The sequence below is a fragment of the Delphinapterus leucas genome, chromosome 3 (assembly GCF_059928025.1).
Source record: "Delphinapterus leucas isolate spDelLeu-1000000601 "Yukka" chromosome 3, BTC_Dleu_Yukka2, whole genome shotgun sequence".
Taxonomy (NCBI): Eukaryota; Metazoa; Chordata; class Mammalia; order Artiodactyla; family Monodontidae; genus Delphinapterus; species Delphinapterus leucas.
This window is the reverse complement of record NC_143131.1, coordinates 72285741-72310588: the sequence shown is the minus strand read 5'-3', so window position 1 is coordinate 72310588 and position 24848 is coordinate 72285741. Positions and strand designations below refer to the sequence as shown.

General features: G+C 36.9%; 1 protein-coding gene across 8 annotated transcripts in view; it reads left to right on the top strand.

Annotated features, from left to right (window-relative positions):
* Window positions 1-24848, top strand: part of MEF2C (myocyte enhancer factor 2C) — a 148577-nt gene that overhangs the window by 61581 nt on the left and 62148 nt on the right. For all 8 annotated transcript variants that reach the window (XM_022593126.3, XM_030759678.2, XM_030759672.2 and 5 more), the window contains one exon: window positions 9991-10194. In XM_022593126.3, the coding sequence (XP_022448834.1) occupies window positions 9991-10194 (204 nt within the window). The remainder of the gene's footprint in view (window positions 1-9990; window positions 10195-24848) is intronic.

The window sequence follows — 24848 nt, the reverse complement described above, 5'->3', positions numbered from 1 at the left end:
AACTGAAGCCATTGTGGAAAGGAAGAAGTTACACTCTTCCTGTTATGACAGGAAACATAGACAAATGTGCTTCCTGAGCATTTGCTCAGCAGGGAATGAAGTAGTCTTTGACCTTTACCTTAGGTACATTTTGGCTTTGTTAAACTAGTAAACATGTTTTTGCCCCCAAAATATTAATCTGGTTTATTTGATTCTTTTCAGACTCAAATTATATATTTCATGTACATGAGGTATAGAGAAACAAGTATTTATTTTATGACTGCATCTGCAGACTGGATTTAGAATGTAAATCAGCCCCTTAACAAACCAAGCAAACCTCAACAGCATGTATAAAAAAATTTAAAACATATTGTGTTATATATAGTCTTCTCTTTTTAAAATCCAAAACATTCTTAGGCTTAAAAATGGACCACAATAAAATGTTTTAAATCCTAAATTTAATAATTATAACTCATCGTCTACCTTTTCCTCATGTACATAAATATATCAGAAATCAGCTATGACAAGTTTTAAAACCCAAACTTTGAATTTGTTAAGACACTCAAGTTTATTAATATGCGTTCAGTTATTTAACTGTAATCTAACCCATTGTTTTATTATGTTTCCTCGAAATAGTGTGCAAGGCACAAGATTTAAAGTCTTATTTTGGTGTTTGGGGTGTTGACTTAGGGTGAGGGGTCGGTAGAGTCCTAAATTCCACATGCTAAGCCCCCTATTTTAATCCTTCTATCGCATTCAGAATTTTAGGAACTACTGCTTGAAACCCTTTGGAAATCCTACTGCATCGCAGTGAAACGCGGCTCAGTTTGCTGAAGGCTAACGAGGACAATAGTCCTCTTTGCAGCAGAACACACTGCTGTCTCATCCTCGCAAGTTATGCTGGAGGGTTACAAGCACATGGTAGCAGTCTGCTTAAAAGAGTCCCTCACTGCTCTTTAAAGAGCCTTTCATTTATGGTGGCAGGCCCCGTCATTGTATAAAGGAGCGCTTGTCTAGAACACAAGTCTGCAGTGGCACTACTTCCTCCCACCGAGAGTAATCATCAAGCCTAAAGCTCGCAAGCCTTTCTAATGACAGACTGAATTAAACAAAATAAAACTGAAGAGGAATACTTTAGAACAGTTGCACCATTACTTACTGTCAGGAACAAGCCAGGGGAAGAAAAAGAGCATTTAAGAGGGCATTTGCCTTTTTTTCAATTAAAGATTGTCGTTGCAGACTCTTGACTCCATCCCTAACCCTTTAAACACATAGGAAGACCTAGCGGCTCTGGATTAGAGAGCGCATTGTATCCGTGAACTGCCCATCTTGTCCCTCATTAGTCACTCCTTTTCCTTAACTAGGAGGAAACTGGGAGATTCTTTAGGCTGTGGGTGAGGAGGGCTGGATCTAAACTATTTCCATAGGATTACAGTTGTATTCCTCGTGACTCTATTTGGACGAAAAAATCCCTGATAAAACCTCAAAACTTTGAAAATACAATTAGCTAGGTATATGAGTCCCAAACGCATTCTAAAATTATGAAACTAATATTACTTTACGATTTAAAGAAACGAGTAAAAAGTTTCCCCACTCACTGAGCAGACTCACTGATAAGTTCAATAAGATCAGGCTGAAAGAATTCTGATTGGTGGGACGAAGTATTGGAGACCCATAGGTAAAAGTATCCTTGCTTCCCTTAGTAAATGCATCTGAAGTCATTTAGAGTTAGGCCTCAGTTATTCTCAGAGATGTGAATAGCTGCTCTTTCCAAAGGTCTTTTTCTTTCATTTATTCTTTCCTGTAAGGTGCAAGGACTCCTACCGTTAAAATATGGTAGGAAAGTTCTCCTGAGGTGACTTTATGAATGGAGCCAGGATTGGGAGGGTGAACAGAGGCCTGCGTGTGGTGTGGAGACTCATGATTAAATGCCCTTTCTGTTACACAGTAGTCTAACTAATTTCTGTGCCCTGTAGGAAATGATACAGGACTTGTCCTCTGTTTTAGAACTTGTTATTTACATTGACTGTGTGTAAATCAGAGACCCACCTTTTTTTATTCTGGCTGTAAACAGGCTTGTATTTGCTACCAACCAAAATGCCCCTCATTCTGTGAAATTTAAGTAAACATCCATAAATATAGAACTCGTGTGTGCCCACTAGTGCATGCATGTGGTTCTCACTGGCTTTAGTGGGAATGTCTGGAGGTCTGAGGGCAGAGGTAGCTGCAGAGTCCATACAAAAGGAGCTTTGGTTTATTGTCAGAACCTAGAAACCAACTTCTTCTCAATTTTAGTATTATTAGTATTATTTTTTTTATTTTAACCTAGAAAGCTGTCCTTATACTAATTAATAAGTTGTGCACCACCCTGCTGTGCTCATCAGAATTGCTGACAGTTCTAGGGTACCTGTACAGTGCTTGATGAGTGGTTGGAGGGGGCCATGCTGTACCGACCTTCAGCCCCTGAAATGCACAGTTGTCTAAAAGAGGGAGGGAACACTGACTAATGGAAAGAAAGATGGATTTTGTGTGAAGAGGGTTCTATTTCTAGTTCATCAGTGTGGATAAGGCAGTTCGTGCCTTTGTTTACAGTATCATCTGAGAAATGGGGATGATAAACTGTGCCCAATAATAAGTTAAAAGAGATGTTGTCAAATGGAGCAAGATAGCTTAGAAAGTCTGAAAACTTCTTAGAAAAAAGTCACCAAATAAAGTCAACACTCTTATCTAAAAACAATTATAAAAAATACGATATGCTCCAATTTCACCAACAAACCCACACACAAAATTTGACGCAATCCAGTTTTTCTCCTATTCATTTTTACTAAATGTACATTTTTACTATAAGTTAATGTGACAAAAAAGAAAAATAACTGTGAAATTTTCCTCTCTCAGTGGCAAACTTCTTATTAACATAATTTGAGCGTGCATGGAAATTCATTTTTAGCCATTCAGTTTTGATTGCCAAAAAAAATGAGTAATTATTCCATCCATCTATCCATTCATTCATTCAACGAATATTTAGCCAAGTATTGTGCTGGGACTTCAGGTTACAAGAGCAGACAGGAGATGTTCCGGGCTTTGAAGGGAAGCTTGAGGTTTAGTTGAGAGAGCGATCTTTTACAGTAGGTAACAAGAAGTGACTGAGCCTGATGCATCATAAAAAAAATACTACCTACCTTGTATAGTGTTTCACAGTCAACAAGTCACTTACACTTGTGTGTTTCTTAGTTTAACTCTCATCGTAACTCTGTAAGATACCTGTCATTACCTCCACTTTACAGGTGAGGAAACTGGGGTACGGGTAAGTTAAACAATTTACCCGAGGCCAAGGACACAAGGCTCATACATGGCAGAGCTTAGATTTGATTTTCAATTCCCATGTTTTTGCTTCCACAGTACAGAGCCCCAGTGATGATGCATATATATTGCCTCTTTTAAAATATTTTAATGTGAATTTGCTATTTTATCAATCTGGACAGTTGTTTTTCTGTGCATTTTCAGCACTATACCTAATTTAATATTGTCTACTCCAATTCTTTACAGTCTTTTATATCTCTTCTAACTACAAAAAGAAAGTCATCCAGTTTTATTTCTTGGAATATTAAAATTAGAATGACTATGGTAACATATTGATGAGATTGAGCAACCAAAACCTAAGACATTCTACAGAATGAAATTGCAGAAATAGATTCTTGTTATAAACTGTATTCCATTCACTGTAATCTCCCCCTTTACCCAAAGGTCTGTGCTACGTAGGCATAGAATCTGAACATCTAAATCTGGAATAAACCTTTTAAAGGTGTCTAGTCCAGCTTCCTGTTGAATTCAGGAACGCCTTCTAGACCTTCCTTGATATGCAGCCCTACTTGAACATGTTCAGGAATGAACTGCTTCTTACTTTATGGGACTAGATCCACTCTTGGACAGTTCTCATCACTAGGTTTCCCCCTGTTTTGAACCTCTTTATGATTTTCAGCAATGCTTTCTAACTCTGCTCTATAGAACAAAACAGAATAGCTCATCTACCTCTTCACATGGCCACGAAGTCTGCAGATCTTGGGAAGCGTTTGGCATTTCTCTTTTATCTCTGTTTTTCCGGGTTAAACATTCCAGATTCCCTCAGTGATCTCTCCTGCAAAGTTATTCTCAGACCCTACATCGACCTGTTTGCCATCCTATAGATGCTCTAATTTTGTCGGTGTCACCCAGTGTCTTCTTAAAATTCTCAGAGCTGAACATAGTACCAAAGATTAGTTAGTGCTGACTAACTAAGAGATCATTAGGATAATTAGTTCCCACTGTGGAACACTATAACTTTAGATCCTTTTCCCCAAAACAGCTATCATGTTAGTTTTCCTCCAACCTGAGATTATGTAATTCTGTTTTTTTTTTTAATATGAATGAAGACTTTAATATTACCTCTGTTTCTTTTCGTTTGTGATCCAGCTTTCTGTAGAGTGAGCTATGTATGTATAGAGACTCTACCATCTACTGGGTTATCACCCAGATTTGTGTAGTGTGTGGATCTGATAAGCACGCAGGCTACATCTTCATCTACACCACTGATAAAAATGGTGCCTGGGACAGGAAAGTTACTCTTGAACTCTGTGGCCCTTTGCAAGAGACTGTCCTTAAACTTAGCACCAATTAATTAATTCATATTTAAATCATCTACGTTACTACTAGCTAATCTCAAATATATAATATTGTGATGAGGATTTCATCAAATACGTTGCCAAATACATGTTCTTTAAAAATCTGATCTCATTAGAAAGTTCAGTAAATTTTTGCTCAATGAATGCAGTCATCTGAATTCTTAGATCCTCCCCCCTTTACCTCTGTATCCTGTGATTGTAAAATTCAGTTTTTACCTTCACACTTTTCTGTCCTTCATGATGAGTCATCAGGGCAAGGAATAAAGACCACTTTCCTCTGAACTTTTTGAATTATTTTCTTCTTTCTTCAAGAAAAGTAAAACAATAAATTGTCAAAAAGACAAGTTTAAAAATTATTTACTTTTAGCAGAAAATTTTATTGAGACATTCAGTTTAAAATAGAGTATTTCCATTCCATAATCCATTCGTTCATTGAGTATCCATTGGTCAGTCTTTGTGAGGCCAGAGGTGGGGTTTTCAGGGAGCTCAAAAAGCCAGCAGGAGAGGCAGACTCAAACAACCAATCAACTCTGTAATATTAGAATAAGTCTCATAATAAAGGTTTGTAAAAAGCTCTAGAGGATAACAACGAGGGAGGAATGAGTGTTATCTGAATGTGACAATGAAAGCTTCATAGAAGAAGTTGACATTTAAAGGAAGCCTTACAGCACCATGGGAGCCTGCCAGCGGCCAGATGGAAAGGGGGAGGGACGTAATGCCATGATCAGCTTTCTCTGAGTACAAGATAAGAAATAACCAATATGGTAGGTTTCATTTCATATTCCTCTTGATTGGGTTAACATCTACTGTTATTTTTCTTGCTCAGTCTAGAAGAAGGATTGGTCAGAAAACAAAAACTGAATTCACCCAACTCTGGATAAAAATACAATTGAGATCATTACACATGACTGGAAATATAACATTATTAGCCAAGGAATACATTTTGATTCAAATGAAGGAAATTCCTTTGGAGCTTTAAGGAATTAAATGACTGTTTTTCCTCCAGCCATGAGGATGAGACATGAACAAGGGAGATACATATTTACATGTAGTAGAAGCCCGAACACCCAGCACCGATGTCTGATGTGGAGAACGCTCAGTCAGCATTGGTCGGCACAATGTTTGGCATGTAAAAAATGCTCAATAAAAATTGCTTGAATTACTTTCATGTTTCTGTAAATAGATTTTCCTTATTTCTTTATAAGGAATATAAATTGTATGGAGCTGTATTTAATGAATGTTCCTTTTCTCAATTTCAAATTCTAATTTCAATTATTGATTCATACCTAATAAGTTCTAGAGTAATTGTCAGCATGAGATGTGTGATGCCTGCCCTTATGCTAGGATTTAAAACTCGAGGTTAACATAGAACTTAATACTGAATGTCTTAATAAAACATCACCATTACATTTGAGGCTGTTTCAAGAGGTAAAGAAAAAAGAAACATAAAATGCTCAACGTTTACAGAGTAATCTTGCTTTCCATACATATGTTACATATGAAGTCTCTTTAATTTTGAAAACTAAATGTAAATTATAGTGCCCACTTAAATAATATTGGTTTTATTGTCTTCTTGGTGCACCTTGATTGATGTAAACACTGGAAAAGAGCATCTCTTTGCCTAACTGCTGTAAAAACAGTTTTCCATCTCACCTAAGGTTCAAAATATGTTATTGAAATAGAAATGGACTTGTCCCCATTACAAACAATTGTCAAGTTATGGAAAATGTAATCATTACAATGCATTATTATATTTAAGTATAAAAGCTCTGAATTGCAATCTTTGTCATTGAGTGGCATATTTTAAACGAAGGGTAATATCCCAGTTCTCTTAAGAAAGCTTAATGCTGAAAAACAATTTTATCTAACTGTGAACAATGAGAAAAAGCATTATAAAATACATTTTGAGTATGCTATGAAGAATATGAACATAATACAGAATTAAACTTAGTGCAATTAAGAGTAGGTTTTGAAGATATTTTCTTAAATGCTTTAATATAGTCATTGTCATTGCAGTTTGCAGTTTTAATGAAAAGAAGCCATATGCACTGACTTTCTGACAGGTATTATTAAATAAGCATGCATTATCCAGCAGCCTATTTGGTTACACAAAAGTTGAGGAGTACCTAAAAGTAAACAAGTAGTGGCTTTAATGATATTTCTGTGCTGAAATGTACTTTGAGGGTGAGTGTTGTAACGTGCTAAATTCTGAGGTTTGAGTACAACAGAAACCATACTGTATCGAGACATTCCACCTACAGTTTGTGGTCATGAAAGTCTGATTAAAAGTGGTTTTAGATATATGAAAGTATTTTGGGTCAGTGCCTTCCTTCTGCATTGAACGTACTCTGTAGCCTACTTCACTAAACAAAATACCAATGTGCAAGTATATTTGCATGACTAAATTGCATCTAAGAGAATTCTTAAAAGACATTTTGTATAAATCTGTATAATTAATGGTGATACTTTTTATCCATTCCAAAAAGATAGTCTTTATTTAGCTCATTCCTAATACCAATCATGACTCATCTGAATGAACCAGAATAAAAAAAGTTTCTAAAGTAGTATGATAATCAGATATGAAAATAAAACACTGGCTATGTTTTATAAGAACAGGTTAGTAAGACAGTCAATAAACATAAAACAGAAGGTGAGACACTGGAAATAAAACACTAGCTATATTTTATTAGAAGCACTTTAGTAAGACAATCAATAAACATAAAACAGAAGGTGAGACATTGGCAATCATTACAAAGAAAAATTATCCCAGTTGCAACGTAAATAACATATCTGAGCAGATATTGACTAGCCGATGTGGGCTGGTAAATACCTAAATGCTGTATTTTCCAAAGAATGATCAGTGGGAATTCCATAGTTCAGCTTTATCTTTCTATCAGGAAGACTGTAGTAAGATCCTCCAATAGCCTTGATCAGGACTCTTTGAGCCACTAAGACAGGTGTATTTTGTAAGTTCTTTTCCTGTAAGTCAACTAAGAAAGGAATGGGAACTAAGATTTATTGAGCTTCTACTTTAAACACAAAGCTTGATACTGTAACATATGTTATTTTATGTAATCCTTGCAACAACCCCACAAGTAGGTGTTATCTCCGTTTTATAGATGAAAAATCAGACTCGGAGAAAAATCAAATTTGAAGAAGTTAAGTGAATTTCTCATGACTAATAAATAGCAGATCAGCATTCAAATCTAGGGTCCCCTGAATCCAGACCCCATGTTCTTCCCTTTCTATCATGCTGCCTTCAGTGCAGATGTGATTAAAGAATATAATCATTATTAAAGTGTAGATTTATCTTTTTAAAATTCTGTTTATGAGTTGTTAAATAAAAATTCGGTGGGGAAAGCTATCACAGTTTTATATAACATACATCACTTTGATATTTCTAAAAATGACATAATAGTTTTCCCTATTTCGTTTTTTATACTACAGATTTTTAATGTGTGCCCATATGTCTGCTGTTCTAGGCACTGGAGATACAGCAGTGGGCAAAATAAAAATGGTACATGCCCTTGTGGAACGTGCACCGTAGTGGAGGAGACAGACATTAAACAAATGATCACACACAAAATTATACAAGTTATAAAATATGATAAGTACTATAAGAAAAAATAAAGGGGTGATGGGTAAAACAATAAGTATTAACAGAAGTGTGGGGAAATGAGGAGACCAGGAAGTCAGCTTTTCTGTCTGCTAGTGCACACTTCCTGTCAACACATTTATTTAGGCGTGTGGGATAGGGGACATTCCAAGTCCACTCAGCGGTCTCTAGTTTGGGTGACTGAGTTTATGGTGAGATGGGGGACCCAGGAAGGGGAGCAGATTCGAGGGTGAAGGTGAATTTGGGCTTTGGGGGTTTGATATTCCTAGGACTTTTAGATAGACACATGAGTGGAGGACATCCATAGGGTGGCTGGAGACAAAGAGAAAGAAAAGGAGCGGGACTCTAGATTTAGGAGTTACACCCGAGTAGGTAGTAGATAAAACTGAGCTGACCTCTGCAAGATGGGTTGGATTTGAAGTTGAGGAAAAAAAGTTAGTTATTATTTTCAAAGGTGACTATTTAAAAGTCAGTCAGCATTTCCCAGGGTAGATGCCTCAAAAACCTGGTTCAGAAGAATGATAGTAAGTGCTCCTCAAAATAAATAAATAAGCAAAGAAATCAACGTTCTGTCAGCAGTAAGTTTGGGAAGCAGGTTAAAGTTTAAAAAGTTCCTCAGCCTTTAATATACCGCTGTGCCTCATTTCCCAAACACATTGGACCATTGAACTTTCTGTCTTAAGGAGTATTTTGTAGAAATAATATTCTACAAAAGACCTGCTGGGAAACACTGGACCATGAAGTATAAAGGCTTATACTTAAGAATGTTCATGGTTTTTGGTGGGCAGACTGGAGTTTAATCAAGAGAAGACTGAAACTGGGGATAGTAAAATGCATATTTGCGCTGGCAGGTAAAAGTATTTGAAGCCAGAGAGGGGAGCTGTTGTAGCCGGCCCATCAGGGAATGGCCGTGACAAGAGTAAGGTTTTGAAGATTAGGATGAATCGAGGAGGGAATGGTTTCAGACAGGGAGATCGTCTAGGACAGGAAGCTGATAAAGACATGAATGATAGAGATGCCTGGGAAATAGACAAGAAAGTGTGAACCTGAGAAACATTTTGAGGGGAGGAATTGTGGGACTTGGTAATAGATTAGAGTAAAAGAAGAGAAAGGCAAAGATGGCAATACAGTTTCTGGCTTGGGAGAGGAAGAAAGATACACAGAAGAATGAAGCCAAAGCCCTAACAGAGTTATGGCTAAAGCACTTCCCAACTCCCTGCTGGATTTCTAGAAAACAGAATACAACTTTGTCTGAAAATACAGTCAGATCCCTTCAGCGTTTTCAGTTCAATGGCATGAGACTAAACAGTTTTGAGAAATTTTGAACATAGATCTAAAACACTATGTCCATAATGTCATGTCCAGTCTTCACATGGCCCAAAAATAAGCTCCGAATTTATAATTAAGAAATATGCTAACCCTGCTGAAATGGACTCTTTTAAATCTTGAATTGCTCAAAGAAACATGAACAGTTCTCTGGTCACCTTCATTGAAATGCCCTACATTAAATCTGGCATTTACAGTTTCACATTCAGCAGCAAGCTAGAAATCACACATTTTCAAATTCTAAGCAGAAATTAGTTTTAGATTTATTTGCTTTCTTTCCAAATGTGTTAGTGCCCGAGGGCTCTGACAACAACACACGTTGTTTTACAAAGGAAAAAAGTACTGTTTTATTTTTAAAGGCATGCTTTTTTTTTTCCTCTTTAAAAAAAGTGTCTGCTTTCTTTTTTCCAGGTGACATTTACAAAGAGGAAATTTGGGTTGATGAAGAAGGCGTATGAGCTGAGCGTGCTGTGTGACTGTGAGATCGCGCTGATCATCTTCAACAGTACCAACAAGCTGTTCCAGTACGCCAGCACGGACATGGACAAGGTGCTGCTCAAGTACACCGAGTACAACGAGCCGCACGAGAGCCGGACGAACTCAGACATCGTGGAGGTGAGCGCAAACAGGCAGAGCCACGGGTGTTCAGACCTCCCCCCTCCCTTCCCCCCCACACAAGCACATCTTCCTTTACCCAAGATGTTCATATTCCCACAGGTGTACCCAGGTTTATCGCCCCAACTATTACTCCACCCTCTCTCTTTCTCAAAATGCAAGGTAGGGCGGTATGATAATAGGGACTACATGAATCTGGTCCTTGCTAGAAATCAGGCACCTGTGTCAGATTATTAACCTCATCCTTCAAGAGTCGTCATTGTCGACCACAGTGTCAGGCCGCCAGAACGGGGAAGTGTGGCCAGGGGATGGCTCGCCCACATTTTAGATGACTTCTCATGATTTCTTTTAAGTATATGCTAGTTTCCCAGCAAAGAAAAAAATATTTAAAAATGAGCTCACCCCAACTTTTCATTTGTTTTTCATTTTATGTCTCTTCTTTCTAATTCATTCTTCCTAATGTATTCATGCTGAAGGAGTAAAGACAATTATTCTCCTAGAAATCTTTTCCCCAAAATTATATCATTTAATATAGCACTGTTAATATACATGGGATCAGAAATCTGATGGAAATGAATTTCTAAATGTTACTTGGTATTTTATCCAAGTTAGATTTAAAACATTGTTCCATTGTGCCAAAAATAAATAAGCATGGTGTTGAAACTCAAAAATATTTTTGATTTGTTAGCATAAGTAACATTGCTGTACGATTTTAAATGCTTCTCACGTGTATCCTATTTAAATGTTATTGCCTTATAGTACCCTTTGTAAGCAATGAATACTAAACCAAAAAGGAAGAGGTGTAATGAGGTATATGTCCCCGTTATACAGATATAATGCCCCCCATCTGTCTGTTTTCCTCACCTATCTATCTCCTTGTGGTTTCCTAGATTGTGACTGCTTTCCCAGAATTAAGAGAAAATAAATGTTTCGAAAGTATGTATTCAGCATCAATCTGCCAGAATACAAGTTATTCTTGCCGTTGCTTAAATTGTTTAAACTGGTTTAAAAAAAATCTAGTTCTGATCAAACTAATCCGCCTCTCACATCCATCTTCTCTTTACCTGTTATAATTGTCTAAGATTAATTCTCGTTTCTTTGCTTTTATTTGGAAGTTTTTTTTAAGTATTGAGCTGATCAATTAAATTTTTTTATTTTTTGCCTAGTAGGCCAAGCAGATAATTTCAGAGAAACAAAAGTAGTTGATGAGTAGACCAAATGTGGTGTGTATTTAAAATACTTTCAGATTCGCATTACTACACATTTAGTTTTTCATTGACTGATAATTTTAATTGTGGGCTTGCCTTGATCTTGAAATTTAAGATCATTTATAAAACTTACCTAGTATGTATTTCAGATAGTATTTTATTCATGTGCACATATAAGTATGAAAATACATAGACATAAATATTAACAGACAGTTGTCAGTTGTCAAACCTCATGAGTGCTTTCGTGTGCATGCTTGTGTACATTCACGCACATTTAACATAAGTTCTGAACAGAAAACAACTCTATACTCAAAACTCCACCTCATTACCAAAATCATTACAATTGCAGGGTAACAGAAAAATCTGAACTGGAATTTGTCATCAGATTTGAACTGCTCCAGTTCTTAATATGATGGGAAGTGCAGTAGAACCATATTAAACTAGTTGAAAATGTGCTGACTTTTAAAATTTGTTTTCTAAGGAGTTTAAAAATCTATAAAATTGTATTGTGAGGGCTTTGCTCAGGAATATACTATGTGGTTTAAAGGAGATTTAAAACTTCGCATACTCTAGAGATTTTCATATTCTTGGACAGATGGGTATCTGAGGTAGACTTCTTCAAGGTCATGAGAAGAACATTGGGTTGAAAGTCAAAGGGCTTGCACTTTAACCCTTGCCTTGCACAGTCTTACTGGGTGACAAATGAGCTACTTCTCCCGGGGTGGGGAGCAGTTTTCTCATCTCAAAAATGAAGGCAGTGAATTTGAAAGTCTGTACAATGTAATTCTTTAAAAAGCAAAAAGAGAGTAAAGTAGCAACTCCACTATTATCCTGCACTTAACATCAGTAGATGAAAGTTGTGAATCTCTCAAAACGACATTCTGAGGCTCCTAGACCAAAACTAGAGATGGTTTGATTCTTTGGATGAAAATAACATATAAGTCTAACACGCTGACAAAACTAGAGATGGTTTGATTCTTTGGATGAAAATAACATATAAGTCTAACACGCTGTGGGACTGCCCTGCTCAACTACATGAATTACACAGTCTTCACCCATTCGGCTTTCCCACACTTTAGTAATAACTGAGATGATGGAGAAAGAAGTAAAGTGGGACCCCTAAGCTTGACAAAGTTTATACCATAAAAATACATAGAGTACTCTCCAAAGTGCATTTCACTAAAATCAGTATGCTTGAGATACTTGGTGGAGAAGAGGGGATCTGGGTAGGAAGCTGCGTTTTTAGTGAGTTTCGCAAGTAATTCTTATACACACTAAGTTTGAAAACCTCTAGGAGACTAAGACATAATTGTGTTGGAGGCTAAGAACTTGTGATACATCAGCGACTTGAGAAATCCATTCTTAGAATGGATCTAACACAAAGTTGAAAGTTAGGGTAGTTTGCTACTCCTGGGTAAAATTTTAAATCCTATTTATTTTAATTTAATGTAATACAGTTAACTAAGTTTAATGAGGAGCATAATATGTTTCATGAAGGGTCATTAGTTGTATATTTCCCATTTGGACCATTACCCCTCTCCCTTAGCCTTCTGAAAACAGTTTACTCACAAGAAAAGAAGATTGGCACAGAGAGAGAAATAATACGATTCCCTGCATTCAGACTGAAATACAAATTTCTGGGCCGTACCAGAGTAGTGTTACAAGGTCATAGGAAATTGTGCAGCACGTGGGTGTTGAAAAAGATTCCTTCTTTTAGCAAAAAAGCTCTTTGTAATTATCATATCTTTGCTTGATAATTAGCACTACTGTTACAATGGCACAAAGACTTACAAAGACTTAATAGACAAACTGGGATCTTTTTTTTATTATTATTACATTATAATGCAGCTTGAATATCTGTTTAGCTACAATATATAAATATGCCAGATTTTGTAAATGTGTTAAATTTTTAATCCATTGGTTAGAAAAAAACAAAAAACAGTTATTGTATTAAAAGCACTTCCTTTGAAGAAAGTCCATTTTATTTAACTCTGTGATAAGTATACTAGATACTTATCCAAAATGCTAGCTTGTGAGGCTGTGGAAATTCAGTAGAGGCTCTGATGGTATTAAGGAACTGCCCCCTTCATCTCTTCCACCTGTCTAGCTCCACTCCTCATTCTCTTAGCTGCCTTCCTGCTCTCACAGTTGATGCTGAGCTCTATTCTGGAAGGCGATGTGGGGTTGAGCCCTTCAGGATGACCTGAAGATCGCAGATCCCACGGAACATGCTGTAAGCCCGTAAGGCCATTCCTTCACTCAGTGATGATTTAGCAGGCACCAGCTTATGCTCAGCACTGGTCATGGAATTCTGAACCAGGAGACAGGCATTTGTGTTAAGGATATAAAAAATATATAAAAATCAGCTTGGAAACGATTGGAGGGCAAAGGAGCAATAATCTCTTTAATGTAGTACAAGCTACTGAAAGGAAGGCTTAGGCTAAACAATTTAATAAAACTTTCAAACAGGTCGTTGATCATCAGATAATTCCAGGTGACCCTTGGAGTGACAGAAGTCCCAGACAGGTCACCTCCATATCCAGCACATGTTTTCTAACTGCAAAACCCGTATGGGAGCATCACTTAGCACCCTGCCAGGAGGGAGCCTCTCACCACTCAGTGACTCAGTGATTCTATTGAGCTACTCATCTAGTCTGGGCCAGTGGCTAAGAGACTAAGTGTGGACGTGGAATAAAACACAATGCCCCATGCTGCTCCCTGGCAAATCAAAAAGATGGATGTAACACTTATAGAAGGAACCTTTGATCCACAGCTCTCTCAGTAGAAGATTATTGGCTTTTTTATTTTTTTCAGATGCAAGGATGGGCAAGAAGACAGTGTGTGTGTGTGTGTGTGTGTGTGTGTGTGTGTGTGAGAGAGAGAGAGAGAGAGAGAGAGAGGGAGAGAGGGAGAGGGAGAGAAGAGCAGGGGCAGGGAAGAAAGTAAGGGGAGAATAAGAGATGATATTTACGTGAAACTTTATTTTCTATTACCTGATTCCTGTTTAGATTTAACGACTTCTAAGAACAGTTGTTCCAGCAAAATATCTCCTTGCACAGTAATACTTAAGGTCTGAATTGGGTCTGAAAAGGCCTTAAAATAGCTTATAAACTTCAGTGTTCCACAGTGCTACTGGAGGTTATCAATAAATTAACTACCTTTACGTAGTTGGTGAAAATTAAGAACAATTTTTGTAGAAAAGCAAATGCAGTAAATAGTGGAATTGGACTTCTTTACAAACTCTGTATTACAAAATTCGTAAGTAGATGTAAAATATAAAAATATGTCTCTTTTACTTGAGCTTTCATTGTATCTAACCCAATTAAATAGGTTCCAGTTTTATACTTATATAAAAATATAGATACATGACATTATTTTTATGCATACTTTATAGATGCTTTTCTTAAAAGAAAAAGCACATTCACTTATTTGTTTGGTCATTTGTTGAATTTTCATTCTTTCATGTGTTCACTGAACAAAGATTGGCTGAATTCCTGCCATATGCTATGTGCCATGGAATGCCTGGAGATATGAACATAAACAAGGCCCCTCAAGGACTCTTGGTCCTTAAGATTGCTCACAAGGCCATGCATGATCTGGCCCCTGTATTTCTCTTCCTCTCTAGCCTCACCTTTTGCTATTTCCCTCCAACCAAACCCCCCCAGTTCCCATTCTATACTCAAGCCACCTAATGATGTTTATATCCTTCAACTTCTCCAAACCGTGTTTGTTTTGTCTTCAACATTCCTTACTAGGCCTTTACTTGGCTTTTATTTATCCTTCATTCAAGTCAGGTCCCAGTTTATACTTTTGGAAGTGTCCTGGAGATGCCTCATAACTTGTGTTAGGTGCTTTTCCTGTATTATAGTCATAATATGTTCTATTTTTCCTATCAAGGCACTGTGGAAGCTGTTATTCAATTGCTTGTTCCACACTAGGTTTTAAACTCCTGGAGGGCGGGGACTGTGCACATTTTGTTTACTATCACATCTCCTGGGCTTTAATGTGAGGTCTAGAGAATGTTAGGCCATCAGAATATATTTGTAGAAAAAAATAAACAGGGGAAGACAGTTATAATAGGATACAGCCACATGATTATCATACAGCATAATGTTATTCATTTAAAGTATGAAAAATATTTGTATACCTCCAATGAAACAGTTTATTAAAATTTTATAAATTTTATCAAAGCACAATCAAAAACTACAGTAATCTAGACCTGTGCCATCCAATACAGTAGCCACTAGCCACAGACGGCTAGTGACTGTCAAGTGGGACAAGGGGAGATGTAGAATGCATTGATATCCGGAAAGTTCTATGAGACAGCACTGGTCTAGACTGAAAGATGAAAAGGGAGGCATTGAAACTTATGGTGTTTTCAAATCAACACCAGGATTAATCCTTCAATATGAAATTTGAGCAGTGCATTTCAGAAGTGAAGAACTGTGTAGCCTTGAGATTTTAGAATCCAGAACATAAATGTTCGAGAGACACCAGTTTGGAACTAAACACTCCTCATAAAACTAAAAGCACATTTTACCCCTCACACCAATAACCACGCAGTCGATCGGTAAACTCACTGTCTGGTCTGAAAGCACTTTCGAGTTGTCCAGGCTGACAGGGAGCACGAGCCACGTAAGCTAGGTAATGTGTGCTGTTTTTTTTTTTTAAATGTGAAGCTTGTGAAGGGGAAGATGGTTAGGTCTTTCTTGTTACTGTTTTAAACTTACTTGAAGCAACGTGGGCCATTAATTTAACTTTATAATTAGTAATTAATTTCTTTAGAAAAGCAGTTTTTTCAGGAACTTAGAAAAATAATTTTCTTGAGCTACATTAAAAATTCTTCTTAGGTTACTATAAATTATAATTAAAATAGTTCTTACTGCGAGTAGCTCAGTAACTCTGCCCTGTCCTCTGTTAAACCAAGTATATAATTGCTTTTCAATAGATAGTATTGAAAAATGAAGATAGGATTAGTATATTCTGTAAAGATTTAAACCTTCAGTGTTGAGGCTTCTAAGGAAAATGAGAAAGAAGTGATTTTTGTCAAAAAAAAAAAAAAAGGTTTTGTATATTTCTCCTAAATTGTAATGCTCATTTTTGTTTATATATCTTTAAAAGACTTTTACTAGTCCCTGTAAATCGTATTTATATTTGTTCCCCAAAGTCTAAAAGGAGAAACGTGTCTAAAAATATATTCATATTTCTCATTTCTATCACAATGGATTTTTTATATGTCAAATTTGAAAATCCATTCCTTTTTTAAAATAATGCTCTTGCTTAATTTGCATACGTTTTGTAAACATGAAAAGCTGCTTCACATCTCAGTTATTAAGAAAATCACTGTTGAACAAATGAAGTGCGTGTTAGATTACTTAAGTTATATGCACAAGGCAATAAAACTGAATTTCCTCTCATCTCTTTCATTGCACAGCTCTAATGGCTTAATACTAACACAGAGTCAACAGAAAATTGTTTAATAATAGTAGGAGCAGAAAAGACAATAGGTTTCAAAACACAGCCTTTTGTCAGTAGTGAAACTGCTTTATCATTATCAACATCACCATTTTATCATTATTATTTTATATGAACCACCTTGAACTGGAGCAGACCAAAGTCCTCATGATTTTTTTTTTGTCAGTACCTGAAAGTGAAAGGGGGAAACATATTTAGCCTGGATCATAATCGTCAATATTTAATGATATTTACAGAGTTCATGGCATGTAGAACTTGGTGTTGGACAGCACATTTGAACCAAATGTTGCATTCTAGCCCTTGATAGCCCCTAGGTAAAAGTAACATTGTTTGGTTTAAAACATATCAAATAAGATATCAAAGAGAAGAACATCTTTACCTCCTCAGGATTGGTATTAAATATATGGCTGTGAAATATTCAAAAGTGAAGTTTTAGGAACAATTTCAGAGTCCTGCCTAGAGTCAGAATAGAAGATGAGTCTTTGATCAAAGGATGTTTATTATTTCAACTGCCTCACTGCGTTTTTTAAAATTATTATTATAAATCTATTTCCCTCCCCTAAAGGAAATGATGATATTTTATTTATCTCTGTAACTCCAACTGCCAGCTCAACGTATGGCATATTGTAGACATTTAATAAATATTATATATATATATATATACACACACAACACACACATACATATTTACATATATATACATACTTACGTGTATATATAATATGTATAAACAACTTACTGATGATCATTATGGTATATTAAAATTTACCAAATTTTCTTCATTGAAGTCAGATCGGTTCTAATAGTAGTAAAAGTGAGAATCTTTCAAGCGAACCAGAGATTAATAAAGGTTGCTGCTGTGTAAGGAAAGAACAAATAGGCACAGGAGACCACATAGGAATATTCCTTGTAGTCCTGGTGGAAAGTAAAAGACTTTCAGACCAACCTATATGGATTCCTGGGGAAAAGAGACACAATGCTAGTACTTTGGCCAGGATCTGACAAGAGATATCAGAGGGTCTCAAACAAAATGCCTCTGGCCCCGTCTGAATCACTGGGGGATCTAACTGAAAGGCCGCTTCTAATTCAGTGAACATGGGGCAGGGCCCAAGAGTCTGTATTTCTGACAAGCTCCCAGGTGATGCTGATGCTGCTATCTGTGAACCAAGCTCTGAGTAACAAGGATCCAGACTTCCCTTTCCAAATATCTATTTTCTCCAGCATGGAGTTTGAAAGTACATTTTTGAACATTTATCATACCGTAAAAAAAAGATTTTTTAAAACCGCTATTTGGTGAAACTGACTCTTGAAAGCAAGTGTGTTAACATTTTTGGAAGTACTACAGTATAAAAGGCCTGTCATCACACAGTGAGGTGAGCACTGCTTCTCCTGGCCACCTCCCTTGTGAGTGCCCATCAGCTGGCAGTGGCTCCCTAGAGCATGTGTTGAGGGAGCTTCTGAGTTCCAGACCAGACTCGGCAGGCAAGTGTGACATGAATGGTTGGGGGTGTGTGCTTGTGGGTACAGGGAGTAGTGGCAGCTATGCTTTCCTCATTATCCTCATGAGCAAAATAATTCATAGGACATTCTGGGAAAAGACTCCAGACTCGATCATTAAAAGGACTATAATTAGGCAAATGCTGCATATGCATACAACAGATTGGGTGGATAGATTATCTTATTGGAAATATATCTCATTTTACTAATAGCTGTTTGGCATGTTATCCAGTCATGTCTCAGCGGCATTTAGTGTATTCTGTGTTACCCTGAAGTTTAGCCACCTGATGGAAGTTTTGAATAAGGAAAAAAAAATTCCCTGTCAATTATTTCTAAAGGTCATAGAGTTAATGACTAGCTGAGAGGTTAATTAGATTCTGAAAGCCTCTTCATATCAATTAAATCTCTTATCTTTATGTTTTAGTAAATAAACTCAGTAACTGTTTAGAGCTACTGTTTTAGGATAAGAAATGCTGTAAACAGTAAACCCTACAATGGGTATTTGGTTTTTTTCCTCACATATGATAAAACATTATTACAAAAAACCTTATGTATGAATTACGAATAGTAACTCTTATTCAAGAATTTCTGAATTAAAAACTTTTTGTTTTGAAATACCATGCAGATTACTCCTTAGTCATAAACAAATGCCATCACTATGACCTCAAGAAAACCATTTAAGGGAGAAAAACTAAGATCAGAGTTACCCTGAGAATGAGCTGCAAATCTAAATCCAACCCCACTCTCTGTTCCCCACTCTCTGTTCTCTAAACTTTTGGTTTGAAAAGTAACCAAACCCTTTTCAAGGTTACTTGTACACATTTGTGAATAAGTAGTATATTTAGTGCTTATGGCTGACAATTACATATTCAGTCATTTCTATCATGTGAATTCTCTTTGGATAATATAACCAGATTTCAGATGAAATGCAACAGATCTGCACTAATCATTAAGGTACCCACTAGCTGCATGTGCCTATTTACATTTTAATTAATTGAAATTAAATAAAAAGTTTAGTTCTTCAGTCTCACTGACCACATTTCAAGTGCTCCATTGCCACATGTGACTAGTGCCTCCCGTATTGATCAGGATAGGTACAGAAATGTTCATCACCCCCGGAAATCTTCTACTGAGCAGCCCTGATGTAGGGGTGAAACTGGCAAATCTAGCGTTCTTATTCATGAGGTAACTAGCATGATGGTTGATGGATACAGCCTAATAAAGGACCCGTAAACTGGAGAGGCTGCATCCAGCCATTCCATCTTTCATTTCCGCGGCAGGCATTGGTTATGTCCCCAATGGGTGTCAAGGTCTGTGCCAGGGCAGAGAGAACTAATTAGGAAAGCTGGGTCACTCAGCGTTTACTCCCAGGAACAGAATATTTGTTAAAGTAAATGGGGTTCTGTGGAGTGAGATGAGAGGATGGAGGGAACACTGAAGCTGAAGTTAACCCGAGGAAGAAGAGAAAATGGAGGAAGGGACAGGAAAGAGACGCAGGAGAGCAGAAGCAAGACAGATCAACTCTAAATTTTTCCACCAGGAAGGGAACGCGCAGGCGTGCACAGGTTCTTCTAATGTTTCCTAATTACGTATGCGAGGAATTTTATCTTCAACTGGGCTTCGTGATTGGGTTCTCCTTCAGTGTGGTGGTTCTGAATTAATTTCACATGGGGAAAAAGAAAGCTGCAGAGTGATTCCCTAAAGAATGTTTGTTGATGCATCATCATGAGAGTTTAAATTTTACATTTGGGAAATGGAACTTTAAAATTCCCACAAATTTGGAAAGAAATTAAGTTCCAGTGGTGGCACCACACATTAGTTCTCTAACGTGGGGCGAGTTATTTAACGTTCTCAGGCTTCAGATTCCTCCTCTGAGTATTGTCGACCCTGACCCCATCCTTCCTCACAGGGCTGTGGTGACGATTACAGGCTATAAAAGATGTCAGAGCCCATTGTCAACTGTTAAGTTAGATAAGGTGTTTTTATTTTCAACATCAAGGGAAAAGTTCAGGTAATTAAAACTGTTTTTACCAAAGGACAAAGAAGAAGCAAATTAATAGGTATATTAATTTTATATTAATAGGTATATCATTTAATAAATATTGCATTCTTAAGTAACTATAGCATTTATATAAATTAAGAAGATCTAATAAAGGCCAATGAATTGATTTTCTTCAACAAGCATTTGTGAAATGTTCCCTATATGCAAGGCATTGTGCTGAGTGCATTAAGAAATGCGGCACTGGGGCTTCCCTGGTGGCGCAGTGGTTGAGAGTCCGCCTGCCAATGCAGAGGACATGGGTTCGTGCCCCAGTCTGGGAAGATCCCACATGCTGCGGAGCGGCTAGGCCCCTGAGCCATGGCCGCTAAGCCTGTGCATTAGGAGCCTGTGCTCCACAACGGGAGAGGCCACAACAGTGAGAGGCCCGGGTACCGCGCAAAAAAAAAAAAAAAGAAAAAAGAAATGCAGCACTGATTATGATACGCCACTGCCCTCCAGGGCCGATACCCCATTGTGGACACAACGTGCACAGTATTTGTTCTCTCATTCAGCAGATACTGATGAACGTGAAGGCCGTGTGCCAAACATTGTGCTAGTTACTGGTGATGCACCGTGACCCTCCTATCCCAACAGTCTGAACCACGATAAGACTGAGAGTACAGTGGGATAACTGAAGGAAATGAAAGTAATTACAACTGTGAGCACCTGACAGTATCCACCTCTTGCTGGATTACAGATGAAAGCACAACTTTGATAAGTAGAGTAGGTTGATAGGCTAAGCCAATCTTCAAGACATTTATTCCCATTTAAAGTAAAAGTGAGACTAATAAAGGTAATGATATAGAGATATATAAATGCCTGTGTACACACACACATATCTATGTGTATGTGTGTTGGGCTGGCCAAAAAGTTCATTTGGGTTTTTCTGTAAGATCTTATGGAAAAACCCAAACGAACTTTTTGGCCAGTCCAATATTTGTAGCAGCCTTTAATTTTGTTTCCCATTGGTATTGGACTTTTTAATATATGGTTTCTCTGTAAACGTGGTTACAATTTTTAGGGAAATTCTATAGAATACAAATGTTTGAAAAATGCGGTCAATATATTATTACCTTTAAGTTTGATAAAAGGGTCTCTGGTGTTGAGAAAGGAAACCTTAAAGTTACATTGGACATCCTCCTCTGAACTTTACAGATGAGGTTCCCCCCACCCCTCTTCCTTAAATTCTAAAACATGCTACATCTGGCTGAGAGGATGGGAAATTGTTACATGCCTGTGTAACATTCTTATAACCTAATAGCTCTACAACTCTTCTTGCAGTTTAATCATTGGAGAATGTTCTTTGTTTTTGCAGTCACTGTTTCACATAGTAACAGCTTGTTGTATTTTGGTCTGTTTGCCAGAGGGAAGGTTTATTTTTAAAACCCTGAACTCTGAATTTTTCTTTATTTTTCCAAGATTGAAAGCAGCTGAAATGCCTGGAGTTACAGGTTGAAGGCTGCTTTACAATATGTGAAGGGAAGCTTCTTTCCCTCCTCCCTTTGTGTGTGTGTGTTAAAATTTTTTCCTAACAAATGTCTTCTAACTGGTAGTTGTCTAAAAATAGAAAACTGCCTAACTAAAAATAGCCTGGCTCTCTTTCGAGCCAAGGAAAATGGAGAGGAATAGGCGTGGAATAGAAGGCTGAGTAATCCAGTTCTATTCATTCAGAGAAACCTTTGAGAATGCGGGCGATGATAAAGTGCCCTCCAAAAACCACAGGCCTGACTCTCCCTTCAGACTTCTAGGTGCCAATAAACATTTTAGCCCCAGGACACATTTTTTTCTTTCTCATAGGTTGTAAACATTTTCTGAAAGACAAAGCTTTGTTTCACAGAACCTGACAAACTGCCATAACTAACTAACTTTCCTAAGGTCTTAAAAATTCATATTTATAACATGTATTTTAAAAGAGCATTTTAAATGAAAGTATTGTAAAATAATGTACATAGTGTAATAATTAGGAGGCAACTGTTATAATAAAAACCGCTTACTGCTTGCAATTAAACTTGAAACTTCAGAGTTTCACAGAAAGAAAATTATCCTGTGACTCATTGTAGCTAAAGAGAGCAGCTGACTTATTTTAGTTTAGCTCCCCTAGATGTAAAATTCTCTTGTTAAGTATATATCCCCTTGATATACCAATACTGAGTCTCTTTCTTACAACTATAGTTTTCATCCAAGCAGATTTTCACTTTTAATTTTTTAAATGGAGTAGAAACTACTTTGAAAAAGAACATTTTGAGAGTAGGATGGCTGTCAGTTTAGAGAAATGGAATTCTGAATAAGCCATAAAAATATATATATATATATAAGCCAGTTTTGCAATGGTAACGCTTTTTTTTTTTTTTCCATTTTGTTTTGCTTCAGTAATCTGAATAACCAGGTCAAACATAGCAACAGGGTGTGGAAATGTCAGCACAGTTCATGGGGTTATACGGGTCTGAGCATTGTTATGTTCAGTTCCTGTAATGCTGCTGGTGATAAGACTCTTGAGACAAAGGACGATAATTGATGGAAAGAGACTTAAATCATTGCTAGAAGAATCAAGGTCCTTGTATCTGTGTACATCGACTCTTTTGGTCTCCTTCCGTCTTGTAAAGCATTTTGTCATCTTGCATGGTGGCCCCCTACTGCTCTTTGTAATGGATGCAGACCACAAGTGATTCCTTCATGCCGCATACAGGGTGTAATTGTGTCTGTGTGGTGTATTAGTAATTACCAAGCTGAATTCCCATATTGTATCTTTACTGCAGGCATGGAAAAATAGGACATACAACCCTGCATAGCCATTTTCAACCTAGATAGTGAGCCACTTAGAGCTACATTCCAGAGACAAAGCCTTTTATATGCACACTTTTTAAACAAAATTTTCATTGTTGAGTCATTTGTGCTATGCAGGATAAATTCAGTTTTGGAAATAATTACCTTTGATAATATATTCACTTCTGACTTTTTAGCAAAGCCTTTGTAATATGGAAAATATTGCTATTTTAATTGCTAAAAAATCATTTTAACATTGCTAGATAACAGTGATACAAGCTAGAATAACCATGCTAGACTATCATATGGCGAGAACAGTGCATGAATTACTACATAGAACAGATTGTATAACATTCATAAACATTAAATAATATAATTGTTTTATTAGCACTTTTACCTTACATAGTGATATTTTCATATATAATTTATCCGTCTTGGCTCAAGCATTGTTAAACTTCAGAAAAAGCTGACAAATTTTTGTTACAGTGAGCATATATAAATTAATAATTATTTCTTTGCTATAAAATTTGCATCCATTCTTTATATATTTTGTAACCAATATTGATTTGACTACCTCCTAATCACTGAGGATTTGCAATGTCTACAGTATTATTTATCTGTAATAGAAGCCAAAATAACACAAGCAGGATGGTTTAAACATGAGAAGGTGTGTTTATTCTATGCATCAAATGCTTATAATGACAGTTGAAAACTATTAAATACAATAGGAAAGAAATTAATATGGCTATTTCATTAGTGATAACCAATGACATTAGATTTATTTTGTGAATTATCAAAGCATGCAAGGTTTTAATTCCATTTTTACCTCCAACTTTAAAATTGGGCTTCCAATATGTATATTTTAGAAGTTTACTTCCACTTTTATCTGTAGATGTTTTTATTCTAGCAATAATTGTTAAACTCCTAGGATGTACAGAACTTTATAGTGATGCTAGGAGAGATGTGTTTGGAAGATATGATCTGTGACCTCACAAAACTTACAGTCTAGCTAAGGTAGAAAATACACATGTGAATCAACCAGACAAAACAACATAACAGGCATTATGAGATATTGGGGCGGGGGGCAGCATATAACGTAGTGTTTGGGAGCATCAATCAGTTCGCAAACTGGAGCTAAACTGCCTAAGTTCTTATCCCTCTCCACTGCTTACCGGTTGTATATCCCTGGGCAAGTCACTTAGGCACTCTTCGTCTTAATTTCCCCATTTGTAAATGGGGTTTAATAATAGTACCTAGTACATAGTTATTATGACAATTAAATGATTGAACATTTTTTAAATGCTTGGAACAGGGTCTGGCACATAGTAAGGTTTATGATGATGATACCTTGTAATCAAGTAATAACTATAGGAAGTAGAATATTTTAAAAGTCAGGGAAGATGGCCATAATACGTAGTCACTTTTAGGCACAAACAAGTCAAGTGCAGAACGGTGGTTATGAATTGATGAAGAGGATGGGGGCAAACCTCTCAAAAGACAAATTATGCAAAGATCCACAAGAAGAAAGGAGCAAGGGCATGAAAAATATTGGTTTGATAAGAATAGAAAGTTAGGGCTTCCCTGGTAGCGCAGTGGTTGAGAGTCCGCCTGCCGATGCAGGGGATACGGGTTCGTGCCCCGGTCCGGGAAGATCCTACATGCCTCGGAGC